This window comes from Phaethon aethereus (assembly GCF_964289735.1).
Source record: "Phaethon aethereus genome assembly, chromosome: 16".
NCBI classification, from domain to species: Eukaryota; Metazoa; Chordata; class Aves; order Phaethontiformes; family Phaethontidae; genus Phaethon; species Phaethon aethereus.
In genome coordinates, this window is record NC_138592.1 from 8,332,185 (window position 1) to 8,347,059 (window position 14,875).

Consider the following 14,875-nt stretch of genomic DNA (forward strand, 5'->3'; position numbering starts at 1 on the left):
GCTGCAGGGCAGGCAAGCGGCGCAGAGGAGCACACCGGGGCAGGAGACGAGAAGCGAACCGGGCCGGGAGGGCGGAGCCCACCGGGCCGGGCGGAGCGGGCGCGGCACCTGCGTGCTGGGAGCCCGGCGGCGCCGAGCCCGGCCCCCTCGGCGGCGGCGCCAGACGGCGGCGGGCCGGGCCGCGGCGCTGCTGGGAGAAGCGCATCCCGCCCCGCTCCGCCCCGGCAGCCGCGGCCATGACCGACAACATCCCGCTGCAGCCGGTCCGGCAGAAGAAGCGGATGGACAGCAAGCACCGCAGCGGGTGAGCTGCTCGGCGGGGGCGGCAGGAGCTGCCCGGGGCCCCGTGCTCGCCCCGCTCGGCCGCCGCCTGTGTTGCGGGCGGCGGCGCGACCCCCGGCCCCTCGCCTCGGGGCGGTGGCAGGGCCCCCGCTCAGGGGCCTTTGCGCGGTGCCCGGCGCAGGCAGGGCGCGGAAACGAGCGGAGGGCGGACGGGAGCCGCGTCGCCCTGCGCTGCGCGGCCGCGGTCCGAGCCCGGGAGGAGGAGGGGGAGGCAGGCAGGCGCTGACAGGTTGTTCCTGACGCCATTGCCGTGGCACGCCCGGGCGGAGGGCAGGATCCTGCCGGGCGGTGCTGCCCCGGGGCCGGGGAGAGCGGGGAAGCCATCAGCCGCCGCTTGGCAGCCCCTTGCGTGGGGAAAAAAATCATCCCGGCCGGCCCTCATCCTCATCTCCCCCTCCATTAGAGCCTTCCAGACAAAGCGGTGCCTGGGCAGCAGCGAGCGAGGCTGATGGACGCCCGGCCCGGCCCGGAGAAGTGGGGCAGCCCGCGCCGCTGGAGCGGCCGGGCTAGGCGGCGAGAGGCGCGGCCGTGTCGGCGGCTGCGGCCAGCGCTGCTGCCGGGCCCGTCCGTCATCCCTGGCGCGGCGCCGGGGAGGTGCGGGCTGGTGCTCGGGCCAGCGCTTGGCCTTCGCCGGGCAATAGCGCTGGTCCAGGAGGGGTGTTCGTGGGTCTGTAACAAAGGTCTCTGTCTAAACGCAGAAGGCTCTGTTGAACCGTGCCAGTTAAAGCAATACAGTATCCTTCGGTGTGCTGACTGTGGGGTATGTTCCTAAAGGAGATCTATGTATATATTTATACTGGTATTCCCATGCAGGAAGCTAAGTAGTGATCTTTTGATACTATTTCGGTAGGAAATTGCACCACTATCCAGACCGGTTGCTTTGCACACAGTGGGGCATACAGGGTATCCAAATCACCTGGCTCTCAGTTATTGCAGTGCTTCTTTTGTCCCTGGATAATTTGTTTTTTAAAATGTGATGAGTGATAGTAGCAAAATAAACCAAAATACCAAAGTGAATCCTGACTGTTAAAACAGGAGGGAATTGGTATTTTTTCCTTGTTTGCTGTGTCTTTTGTTGATACCTTTGATTCAGATTCCTCTAACTGAAATTGTTCTACGTAGTTTATTCACTATTCAAATTATTCCTTATTATCAACATTGTTTCTAAGAATTGACGTAGCAATATCCATGCCAGTTGATACTGAGCTGGGAGGTGTGTGTGATGCAGCAAGTAATTCCCCAGCGCTTGTCTAACATGCATCACTGGGCAAGTTCCACAAGGTGCAGCCACCATGGCATTAAATTCAGTGACGTGATTGAAAGGCATCAGGCAGGGCTGGATGCCTGAGAAATTTCTCAAAGCTTCTTGAATGATTTCTTTTCCTGAAGTTCTCTAATCTCCACTGAGACCCTCTTGGGGTAGTGTAGTAGTGTCTAACAGAAATTGCCATCATCTAACCAAAGCTACAGTTCACTGGTTGTGGATTCTACCTGATTAGCAGTCCCAGAGGTCATGTTTCCTGTGTCAGCAAGAAATTTTGACCACAAGAAGTTGTGAAGGAAGATTGCTTAGGATTTTTCTCAATAGCAGTCTGAATAACTTGGATTTGGGGCTTCTGTTTGGTGTGGTAACTCTGTCTGGGCATGGGACTTATCATATATTGGAAACTCTTCGTTTTACTGATAAATAGCCTGTGATATGTTTCTAATTTGATCGAATGATAGTGTGGATAACAAAGTATTGAAGTCCAGCAGATCCAAAATAGTATTGTAAACCAAAGGAGGAATCAGTCAGCAAGTCAAGGAGGGTCCCTGGTGTCACATCCAGATGGAGTCTTGGGAATCCTCTGGCATATATTGTAATCTATGATAATCAAGACCACCTTTTTTCTGTTCCCTCTGAGGAAAAACCCAAACAAAAGCACTTGCACATCATCTTCTTAGATACCTATGAGGACCCAGGGATAAGCAAATCTTGAAAGACTTCTGCTTAGCATAGCCCTGACTGCAATTTCTACTGTGGGGGCTTCCTCACACCAATGGGGGCAAGTTCTCGGACAGATTTTTTTTGTCAGTGTGGCCTTCTGGAGTGGAGAACAGACTTCCATTCATGTACTGAATGACTTCATAGAAATCTTCATGTATGCTAACAAAAAGCAAAGTAATGCCTAATTCTCATATTGTCAGCAAAGGGCAGGTGTCATCCAAGCAAGGCTTTTGTTACAGCCTCAGCCTCTAGCATACTTGAAAAGAAGCCTGGGAGGAACTCACACAGTAGCCTTGCAGAGATGAATGATGTACAGACAGCTGAGATCTGTGTTGAAGAAAAACCATGTGCTTAATAAACCAGTGTGAGAAGTGGTTATCTGTTCCTGCATATGACTTTAATGTGGATCTTCCTTGCTGCAATCAAAAGCTAAGCTCTAAATTCTGCAGCTGTATGCCTTAATTCAGCCATATTCTTCCAAATGCTGTGCAGCACTCTGAAAACCACTCTGAGATATGTGCCAGTTACAGGAAGGAAGGATAGCATTAACTGCAGCGGGACTGTTGGTGGGATGGCAAGTGAATCTGAGCTTCCCAAGGACCGAGCTCTGTCGGGAAGGGAGCTGCAAGTTCCTGAAGCACCTCAGATGCTCCGTTTGGTGCATGACACAAGGTTTTCCCTAAATAGCTCATGGTCTCAGGCCACAATCCTGCGAGGCATTTTTTGAAAACAGCAGACTGCTGTGCTCGTGCTGCCTCTGCAATGTAAAAAGGCCTTGATCCAGAAATGTGGGAGGAAGAATGAGGAATGGGATGGGGAAGGAGGAGCTTTACAGTAACATTTCATGTGGCCATTCCGTTGTACGTGTATGTGTACTCTGGCTCTATTTAAAATGGCGAATTCCATTTCAAAGTCAACAGAGAGAGATGGGAGCTCCTGCCCTCCGTCTGCCTGTGTGTGGGTGTGCCTCGGCGTGTGCAGAGCTGGGCGGCTTTCCCACGGACGAGCTGTTTTGCACCGCGGCACTTGGCGGATGGCAGGGGTGGGCTACAGGAACAGCGGGGCTCCCAGCCCCTTCCTGAGCCACCCCGGCTGCGCCGTCACATGGTCTGAAACAGGGGAATGTTGAGAATCATGTGGAGGTGCATAAAAAGGCTAGGTGGTTGTGCATGGCTCTGTTTGTTTGTTTTTTTTATCAATGGGAAATTCTTTAAATGCTTTTAAAATAATGAAATGTGGAAGCTTGGTTGGTATATTAGAGGTGCCAAGGACTTAACAGCACAGCCTGTGGGAAACATAGAAACATCATCTGAGAAATGTGCTCGTTGCAGCAGTGATTGAATATGTTGATGAACTTCAGCACTAATTTGACAAATACAACCCCAGTATTAGACAAATGTGATACTTTTTTTCCATTAGGTTTGTTTTGAACGAAAAATGCTTGTGAAAGCATTTTTCATTTGTTCTCTCAAATACTTCTCCGTCAAATATGCTGCATTTATAAATAAAAGCTGCTTCTTGGTAATGGCTGTTAATCTGGCATCTGACAGTCGATCTGTCATATTACTGCTCCTTACATCATCGCTAAGAATGCATTTCTCTAAACAAACAGAATCCCAAGTGAAGTACACAGCAAACCTGTTCTTCAAGACCTTCCGTTCATTTAGATCCCTGTGCAGGTTAAGGGCTGCATTGCTTACGGGACTCAAAGTTTTGGATACAGTTCACATTGAAAGAGATGCTTTTGAGTGGTTGTGATTAATTTTATTTGTGAGTTTGGTTTTTATTATTATTTTTGTCAAGTTATGATTTAAAATGTGAATAACAAAGCTTCCCCATATAAACTGTCTTCATATAGATTTCATGTTCTTTCTGTAAGATAATTTTTAAAAGTTAATGGTGTGCAGTGACTTACTAGTTTACTATACTTCAGGGGCTATTGCAATACTGTTCTTCAATGCTTCAGTTACAAAAGGGAGAAGGAGAAACATTTAGGAAAATGTATTCCTAAACTTTTATAGAAGACCGCTCACATTTCTGTAACTGTGATTCGCGTTCCTGGAAAGTGCATCCTAATTTTATTAGCATCTCTAAGCATCAATGTAAACTTTCAGCTGTTTTTCTAGGCAATCTGAGTTTCCCTTTCAAGGACATAGTCGTCTGATTTCCTGATGGAAGGTGTTTTATTATTCCTAATAATGTCAATATTTCTCTCCTGCCAGAAACAGCCAACTTCCTCCAGTGACACTGACCTTGCCCTGAGCAGAAAACTTTGGAGTAACATAGTGGCCTGAGCAGCCCCTTCCCTCATCATCCAGGTCTTTCAGCTTGATACCCAAAAATAGGGATAATATCCAAAGAAACAGTAGATCACAGAACTTGCAGTGTCTGTAAAATTCTTTCAGGGAGGTACAAGTAAGTTAACTGGAAAAAGCTGATAGCATCAGTCAAAAGGACTTTTCCTTTAATGAGCACCAATGTGCTCACAGCACTTTGTTGCTGGTACCCAGCTGAATGGATTTTTCAGAATTTTTTTTTCTGAGGTTAAGATTATTCACTTTCCAGAGAAGAAACGGAAAAGGAGACTGTCTGAAATGTTCCTTGTTGGGTTCACTACCCATCTTTCTGCCTCTTCTTTCCCTTCTGCTCTGTGTGAGTTGTGTTTTGTCACCCCAGCATGTGGATGTCCCAAGTTGGCTATTTAGCAGCATGGCCCAGGACTTTGCACCACAGTACAAATCCTTGGCAGTTTTGGGGGCTTTGGCTTTGGCTCCTGTGAGCGCGCAGCAGCCGTGCAGTGCTGGCGAGCGCAGGGCTTTCACCGGTGTCGCACCATGTCTTGTGCCAACACAACCTGGTGCAGTAATAAAAGCGGCTGTGGAGACCGGTGTTTACTCACATTCCAACATCAGCACATGTAAGACAAAGGGTTCAGGTGGTGAAACTGTCCTGTCTGCACGTCACCCTGTGTAGGTTAATGAAACCTGCCATTAGCCAATTAAAACACGATCTGCCATTGCAGGCACTCCTCTTTCTGTAAAGCGCTTTGTAAGGATCATAGATGTCATACAGAGGATTTTAAATCAGAACTAATGAGCTTAGTAATGTATTCTTCCTTAATGAAGTTTAAGAAATTATTGAGAAGTTTTAAAAAAATAAAAATTATGGCAACTGAGTATCTTTGGGGAGCTTGATAAACATCTGCCTATAAGAATGAGCATATGGTTCTGTGCTTGAGAAATGTCTGTGTTCTTACCAAAAGCTCATTTTCTAACATATTTCAATAAGCCGTGGGCTGGCACTTGTGCAGTTGGAGTGCAGAGGTAACGTTCCTGCTAGGCTGGGGTTTGGGTTGTGGGCTTCTGCTCTGTGCCCACCTGGCGAAGCACGGGCAGCGTGCTGGCTGGCTTGAGGGACAAGAGGAAAAAACAAAGTCACAGAATAGGTAACAGTTAAATGCTAGCACTGGGCATGACCAGGTGCCTTCATAACAAAAACTCTTTGCGGATCTTTGAACATATATGGGTTAAAAATCAGCATTTGCTGATTTTCAGCCAGTGGTGCCTGATTTCCTTGCTGAGCACTGCGCTGCTCTGGAGGAGGCTGGAGATAATGACGTAATGGGATTCCTGAGCGCTGATAAACCTTCCCAGTTAGAAGTGTTGCAACATGCGACTGTTATTGCTGGTTGTAGTATTGTGTTCATTGGTTGGACTTTTTTTTTTTTTATGAATTCCTTTACGTAGGAGGAATTCTACGCAATAGTCCTTGCATAGAAACATTGTGCTAAAAGGCTATGTAGGAGACTTCTTAGTAGAAATGCGGGATATTCTTTGCTTGAGCATTGGTACTACTGATAATCGCCTTCAAAAACTTGCTAGGCAGAAAGTTTTTCTTTTGTTTGTCTAATTAGGTTTTCAGTTTGCTTTCCCTGTAATTCAGAAGTTGCGAAAACCGTGACTCTAGTCAGGCGGGAATTTCACAAAACTGTTGTTTTTACACAAAAGATTCTCCCATGCCCTTTCTTGCTTTTACTTGGAACTGCATTATTTTTTAGACCGATTCTCAAACTTTATAGTAACACAGCATTTGCAAATTGAAATTCTTAAAGCAACAAGCATCTTTGCAGTGGGAACACTACAAGAGGTCATGTCTTTGATTGCAGCATGTGTGCAAAATTTTGGGTGATTTCATTTTTGTGCAATTGCCCTCTACTTCCCTGCCTTTGTAGGTACTGTCAGTATTGGGGGTTGCTGTCTCATTAGAACCATGCAACTGTAAGCAATTTTGCACTGCTAGGTGTTAGCGTTCACAGAATAGCGAGTTCATAGTAATTTGTAAAAGAAAAGACTAAAAGCAACATAATTGTATATAAACAGTTGAGCAGAGCACACTCTTCTTAGGGTAAAATGTTCTGATTAGCTTCTGGGGTTCATTTTCCATTTTCTTATATTTTTCTTCATGAAGAAAAAATGCTGATAAGTCATTGAACTTATTAAAATGTCTGGAAGTCTGCTTTGGAGATTTAGGTAGTGGATTGACAATCTGCCCAGATGTTTGGGAAGTTCTTTGGAGCGTATCAGTGAATTTTACTTTGTAAAAAAAATTCCCAGCACAAGTAAAGAATATATTAAATTGTAGTAGTACCCCCTTTGAGCCTTATCCTGTTGTAAATATTATGATATAGGTGTGTAGGTATTTCTGCTGTTGAGTACAATCCCTAGAAGAGGCCCAACCTAAAAAACAAACAAAGGTAACTGGTTTCAGATGTCTGATTACAGGGACTGACTGACTCTCTCTGTAACTGGGAAGCACGTTGTGATGAAACGGGGTGTGTGGACGCCAGGTTTGCACCCTTGGGCAAAGCCTCTTAATTTGTAGCTTTATCACAGAGGTCATTCTGAATTCACAGTCATTAAAACATGGAATCAAGGCTAATCTTGTGTGGTTTTCCCCATCATGAAAGAAGGAAAAACACACACACACCCCCACCCCTGGGCCCATAGAGCATATCTATTTTCTATTGCGATCCAAATGCCACCATTTCTACTATTTTTCATTAAAATATGTTTGGGGTACAAGTGACTATTTGTCTTAGGTCTTCATCTGCAAACACAAAAGAAAACTGCATTTAAAAGCTGCCAAGCTAATAAAATATACTTCTGAAGTAGAGTTTTTGAATTTGAGTGTTTTAACACCAGTGTTACTGTTTGTCTCATGTTGGTAACTGCCTTTCAGATGTGGGTATTATACACAACCATGTAGGGAAGAAAGATCTACTAGTTAGTTCTTCTTAACGAGAAAAAAAAAATCTGTACATTCGACAAAAATTGATAGTTTCAGGGGCAAGTGTAAGTTTCTGAAGTGGGTTACATTTAGGGTACTTATGTTAATTATGGTTTTATGGTACTACCTAGGGAATAGTCAAAGGTGGAAGTCCTTTGTCTTAGAAGTGTTACCAATGCAGAATAACAGGCAGTGTCCTTGTCTGAAGGTAAGCAGAGATGGTAGTAGTGGTGCTGCAAGACTGTGGAAACTCCAGTGCCTCTTCTATATACTTGAACAGTAAAGCATCTGCTATTATTTGATTCCAGTGGTTTGATCCGGGTGTCTGTTGCTATCGAGGTTTTGAACTGCTTGCATTACCCACTGAGTTTATTTCTGTCAGATTTTCCTGCATTCTCCTACATTTCTCTTCTTCAGCAAATGAACAGTTTGCAAGTTGGGGTTGGCAGCTGCAGAGGCTTTGAGAAAGCCGACCTCTGCGTGGTCCGCGACGAATGCATGGGGGTGAAAGCAGTGGGATCGTTACTGAAACTGGGGGACCTTACAAATACTCTGGTCTTGGAATGGAGAGTTTGACTTGCGTGGAGCTGGTAAGAGACTATTTGGCACCATCCAAATCTTTTGATTTCATCGCCCTTCAGTTCCGACGCGTGGGTGCTATGTAGTGCTCTGCGATCTTGTCAGCATTTTGGTCTGAAAGCTGCTCTGAGCGAGAAAACCTTCTCTCCAGTGTTTGGGTGGCACCTGTAGGCTTAGCTGGTTCTTGAGCACAGACTAGAGAAAATCCACCTTTTCAGGGCTCATCTGCTACTCTTCATGACATATAATAATGTTAAAGTAATTTGATTATGGAAAAAATCTTTCTGTCTAGTTTTAAGAGCTTGTGAGAAATTATCTTGCAAGGCGGCTCACGGAGCATGAATCACATGGCAACACCTTTCCTTACTTCTGGAAGCAAAGTTGATTTTTATTTCTCTTATCTGCTGAAGGAACTGACTTAACTGGTAACAATTCTTTCTGTTTATTTGCATCCAGCAGGGCATAAAACAAAAAAAAAGGTATCTTTTTAGGAAACCACCTTCTGTGTGGTGAGTTGTAAACCCTGTTCATCATGCTGCATGTATCTTCTGGCAGGACAGTGACTTCAGGAGCCAAATGCTTCGTGTCCTTCCTCAAATAGTTATTTCCTTCAGTTAGGTGTGTATTTAACTGAACTTTTGTGGCAGAATGCCGTGACTCAAGAACAGATCTTAGCGGTGGTTTCTGGGAAGATGTTTGCAAGAGCTCTGAAGCTTTTGGTTATCAATCCGGCTGATGCCGGCTGATGCCGGCTTTCCCAAATGTCCATGAAATTCAGTCGGGCTGGTTTTAAAGGAACAAGAGGGATTGGGAGGAGATTGGCTTTCAGTAAGAAGCAGTGACAACAGAAAAATAACCTTTTTGGGATTTGGGAGGGTACAATGCTTCAATTTTGAACAGAGAGGCTTTTTCAAGGTCTAAGAGGGATGGCTGGTAAGTCCGTGCATCTCTCACAAAGTAACCAACGCCCTGTTTGAGCCCTGGCTTCAAGCACAGGTTCATTACATCAAGGTTCCATTCGCTACAATCTGCCCAGCGCCATGTTTTCGCCAGCGGCAGCAGCCAGGCTGAAGGCCCCGTGAGGCGCCTCGAGCTGGCAGCGGCCTGCGGAGAGAAAACGGCGGTTCTCTGGTTGTTACCGTTGCTTAATGAATCACACGGCAATCCTCCACGTTTTTCTAGAGAGCGTGTGTTTCCTGTCACCTCGTCCCGGGGTCTTCTAGTTTAGAAAAGCAGCGTCTGGCCTGAAGTTTGTAGGCAGCGCAATGGTTTCCCAAACAGGGAACGTGGTTTTGTTACGTATGAGACCCAGCCGTGTGCTGGAGGAGGTTTTCGCTTGGGTAACTTCCAATACAGGCACCACGTGCCTTCGCTGCGACTCGACCCCGAGTCCAGAGCTCCCGACAGCAGCGGGGGCGGTCGGGGCGCCGGCCGGGCCGGGGCTGCCGAGGGGACCCTCGGTGAGCGGTTGCGTTCTGGGGGTCTGGGCGAGTGCTGCTTCGCTCGCGCCTCGCGGCCCGGGTCCCAAACGTCTGCCCCGGGGAGAAGAGGGAATCCTTTAATAACTGTAGCGGTTTTGGTGAAGTTGAGGTGGCATTCCCGAATTGCCATGTTACTTTTAGCAGAGGCCAGACATGATGTTAAATAAATGTCTTTAATATAAGCCCGAGTTGAAAAAGTAAAAAATCAGCATGCTGACATGTTCGTATTTTATTTATTTTTGAACAATTTTTGGAAAACTGGCATTTCAAGATATAAAAAGCAATTGATGTGCTGGATAATTGAAACAACCACAATATTTAATGGAACAAGAACAGATACTGCTCACAAAGTAGACAAAAATGCAGGGAAAAAAATATGATCAGAGGTTATATTGGCTTAATCTGAAAATAGGATGAGTTTAAATCCCTGCAGCCGTTCTTCTGGCAGCTCGGGTTTGTGGTGCTGGGTCCAGGCGTTGGTCTGGGCTGCCCAAACTCGCAGCCTCCGTGGTGGGGCTGCAGCGGGACTGTCGCCTGAAGAGCTGAAAGTACAAATTACTACAGCTAAAGTAACAAACCAAGACTGTGTAGCGGGATCTGCAGTGCGTGTTCTCAGTCGACGAGAATGTGTATTATTCATTAGTAGCTAACATATAATTTGCCATTAACATAAGCAGAGCTAATGACTGTAACAGCGTAAAAATAAAATCAGTAATCATTGAGTATCTATTTTCAGATTCCTCTTAAGGCTTCATTTTTAGAGGATTAGAGATTATTATTCCCTGGCAAGACTGCTTTAAAGTGCAAAAATTCAAATATGCAAATATTAAACCCTTCTGTTAAAAAGGTACGAATTTCTATGAAGTAGGGGTTGCAGGGGAGGAGGGGAATCTCTCTGTCTCCATCTCTTCTTTTCGTTAGGACATAGACCACTTTACACACATGCATTCCTGTGTAAGTTCAGTTTGTAAACGGGAAAGCCCCCTTTTGCGGGAGTTTCCGTACACCAACAAGGGAACAGAAGAGATAACAGAAAGCAGCTGTTACTATTTTTCTTCACGGGAGCTTTCTGGCACACAGCCTGCGATCCAGGACCAGTGCGAGGGGACCTTTCTGCCCGTACCCCACACCCGCTGCCTCCTGAGGCCCTTCCCTTCACAGGACACGGACGCTCTCCTGGCAGCCGGCGCGGAGGCGATGCAGGGATGAGCTTGGTCCACGCTTCTCCATGCATCGTTTCCTTGAAAGCAAAGCAAGGAGCCTGCCGGCCCTTGTTGCTGCAGACGCGTTCCTGGCGCTGCCGCGGGCCTGCCCGGCTTTGAGCACCCGGTTGTGTGATGTGTTAGGAGCAGCTCCAACGCCGTATGAGACGTCTGCTCGTAGCTCGGCGGACCGCAAGGCAGGTCTGCGGTGGCTGTAGCAGGTGGAGCGTCTGTTTGGTAGAAAGTCTTGGTTTTAAGATGCCTGTAGTACAGCGGGTAATGGAGAGGTGGGAGGTGGTGGATGACGGATGAAGAAGTGATGCTCAGCTCTTCTGCCTGGCTGGCAGAGCGGGTCTGGGGTGCCCGTGTGAGTCACAGAAGCATGTTAAAAATTGACTCATTAATTATTGTTCCTTCTGTAGGTGTTGTGAGTGCTTAAGATGCTGCGGGAGGAGAGACCCAAGGCCTCGTACCGTTTGGCTTGGCCACCCAGAGAAGAGAGACCAGAGATACCCTCGCAATGTGATCAACAATCAGAAATACAACTTTTTTACATTTCTCCCTGGGGTAAGAAACTTGCTTTTCATCATCCCACCCGAATGCTTTCCCCCATTTCAGTGGTTTTATGGTGGACAGGAGCAGAACCTGGTGCTGGAGGAAATAATTAATGTTCAGGTTGTGTTTGGTGGGCTTCCTGCAAAGGCTGCCTTAGGGCGGCAGGAAACCAGACACGGATCTGTCCTGCGTGTCCAGGACTACTTTAAGTTAGCATTTAGACTCTAGAGGAGCATGCAAAAATGTTTCTGGTTGTCAGTTCAATATGAGTATCTTCTGAACTCCGTTAATTTCCTCCCTCTTCTTTTTTTTCTTTTTAGGTGTTGTTTAACCAGTTCAAATACTTCTTCAACCTTTATTTCTTGCTTTTGGCCTGCTCTCAGTTTGTCGTTGAAATGAGGCTTGGCGCACTTTACACATACTGGGTTCCTCTGGTAGGTCATTTAAGGTTTATTTATTCAAGAAAGTTTCAGTGTTTGACAGAATTCCTTGTGCTGCCTTTTCTCTAGGATGTAAATCTTCACCTTAATTCATTTTGTAGCTTACTTCTTCAGGCCTGCTCTGTACATGTAGTGTAGCTACCTGTTCTGGCCTTAAGCTTGATTTTGTTGAAGTCCAGCGGGGATGTGAGAGGACCCTGCCCCCAACTTGTTCATCGTAACAGGCACAGAGCTCTCGCCACTGGCCGCAGTGACTGCAAGGGCTGCAGGATTTCATGAATAACATGAGAAAATGAATGGAGACCAGAGCAAATATATTTCCCTGGCAACGTGTGTGTTGTTGGGGGCTGCATCTGAAGGTGAGGCGTGTTCATGGAGGGTCTGCATGGGGTGTTGCACCCTCCTGGGATGATCATGCAAGGGCCAGCACTTGCAGGAGCCCGGACCAGCCTGGCAACTGCAGTGAAGGACTGAAGGGCACCTTTCAAAAGTGACCTTAACGAGTGGCCATATGCGCAATGATGGCAAATTATGCTCCCCTGCCAAACAGTTTGACCTGTGGCCTTGGCATAGGTCAACAGGCTGCTTCATAGTTTAACCACATTGTAAAAAACAAATGAAAAAAACTGAGAAACACCCCTCCACGAACCTCCCACATGTAAAAATAGATAGAGACATATTCACACACACTCATTCACACTTGCTCAAGGTGCAGATACTCTTTCCTTCCTGTAAATTATTCGCCCTTTTCTTCTGATAGCCATGTGTTTCACCTGTGATCAAAGAAAATCAATAATAATCAGTTTTGAAGCAGAAACTCCAGTGCTGTCAAAGGTAGAAAGAGGAATAGTTGCATAGAATGGTCTGCTTAAATCTCTGAAATGCACTGTATGAGCCAGTTATAACTGCTTGAATGCTTAAATATAGGTACCTGTATATTTTTTCTTTTATCCCAGTAGAACTATTATTTCTCTTTCTGTATGAATAGCTTCTGCGCTGAATTTCAGCTCATAGTACTGTAGAATAATTTTGGTTCGGAGGGACATCTGGTCCTCCAACTGCTCAAAGCAGGGCTTTCTTTAAACTTAGATTGGTTTAACTCATCTACCTGAGTTTTGAAAATCTCCAAGGATAGACATCCTTTTTACTTGAAATATATTACACAAAACCAACTGAAAATTGATTAAGAAAGCACAGAGCTCTTTCTAAGACACTACTCATGCACTGGTTTGAGAAATGATGGTGATAAAAATTTGCAGTGCTCATGAGGGAGCTGAGGAGAGGCAAAGGAAATTTTTTCCTGCCTTTTAGACTTTCAGTGCAGCGAATTCCGTGGTAAAAGCCAGGAAGAAATGAAGGGGGCGGCTTTGGGGTATTGCTGCTAAAATTCTGTTTGTATTAAAGCCTGGATATCACTGAATTCTCCCTCGAGTGTGTGCTGTATTGCATTTGCTGTATGAATCTAGCACTAGTTTCGTAAGATCCTGTCCTATAAATAATGTATACATGCACACAGAGGATCTCGCTTTCTGACTTTTGTATAGGCAGTTGTGACTTGCCTGTGCCAGGTGAGCAATTAGAATTTGGCATATGAGCTGCCAGAAAGCAGGATAAGAAAGGTCTTTGTTCGTTACTGGCTGCTAATACAAGTGTTGGGGATGGAATGACATATAAGATGACACAGTGAGTTGGCACATGTGGGAATATTTTGGGGCGATTGTTTGAAGACTCTTCAAACAGCTGAAACATAAGCTGAAAATAACTGATGCTTTTTTATTTTATTTTGGAAAGCAGATAGGAATTTGTAGCTATTTACAATTACTTTCAATGTTTGTAAATACAGGATTGAATACAGGCATTTTTAAAAAAAAAGTAATTTCCCATCCTTGTGTTTCTCCATGTGTCTGCATTTTTAAATACTGCAGAAACATACTACACTGCATTTCATGACTGATACTAATTAATTTAGATCATGCGTTTAGGCGCGTCTGTATGTGCTAGAATTAGGGACTATCTAGTTTTATTACAGGATGGTGAGAGCCAGCAGGGGAAGTGCACCTCAGTATTGTAATAATTAAAGGAACTGCTGTCCTTCAGTCTTAGTACTTCTTGGGTCATTCTTCATCATTTTTCTTTATTTAAAAGAAATGCGAGAATTTGAATAGTTACTGTGTTGGATAGCATTAGCAATGCTCCACAGCAAGACTTTCCTGAGGTGGTTGTGCAGTTCAGGTTCACAGGTTCTTTGTGCCCAGCTTAACAACTCACGCACACAGTTTTTGGAAGTGTGTGCATAGCCGTTCTTCCTAAAAATGAGTTACTTGAAGTTGGAAGTTGCAGCCCACTGGCAAAATCTTCTGTTTGGGTAGGTGGGCATTTACAGATATTTTAATGTGGTTTTCAAGTTAACCCTGAGTTTCTAGTATCACCCTACCCCCTTCTTAAAATACAAAAGTTTCTTATTGTCAGAGATAATGGGTACATGGTTGCAATTTTCAAGAATACAGGTTGTAAAAGGTTTGTTTTTCTTCTGGAACAGATGAGTGTGTTAACTCTTTAGTGAGTCCGAGCTGAATAGTGCCTAATTAAAAAAATAACTTTGTGGTACTACTGCCATAAAGAATGGTTTTGCATTCATTTAGTTATTTTTTTGTATAGTGAAGGATATGATGTGGACATTTTCCTCATGACAAGAGGAAATGAAGTGCCTGCTCATACCCACAGAAAAGTAGGACTGAAACACTAATCGGACAAATGTGTAATTATACTATGAGTAGTTCACATTAATATATTTAGAGTGCTTATTTGTGTAGGTTGAGTGTGTGTGTATACATACACATGAATACACACACATTATGTAGTGTATCTACACAGCTGTATACATAAAAAAGGGGTTATATAAATTTCTATATAGATTTCTGTATAAACAAATCTCCCATACTAGGTGAGTTAACTTTGGCTCTGTGGTGGAGGGAGTACTTAGATTTGAGGGATGCTGTCTTA

The 14,875-nt window shown here is 45.1% G+C and overlaps 1 protein-coding gene across 1 annotated transcript in view; it reads left to right on the top strand.

Annotated features, from left to right (window-relative positions):
* Positions 1 to 236: 236 nt before the first annotated feature.
* Positions 237 to 14,875, top strand: part of ATP9A (ATPase phospholipid transporting 9A (putative)) — a gene marked incomplete at both ends in the record, with an annotated part of 60,118 nt that continues 45,479 nt past the window's right edge. The window contains 3 exons of the mRNA XM_082007099.1: positions 237 to 304; positions 11,300 to 11,444; positions 11,753 to 11,866. Of these exons, the coding sequence (XP_081863225.1) occupies positions 237 to 304; positions 11,300 to 11,444; positions 11,753 to 11,866 (327 nt within the window). The remainder of the gene's footprint in view (positions 305 to 11,299; positions 11,445 to 11,752; positions 11,867 to 14,875) is intronic.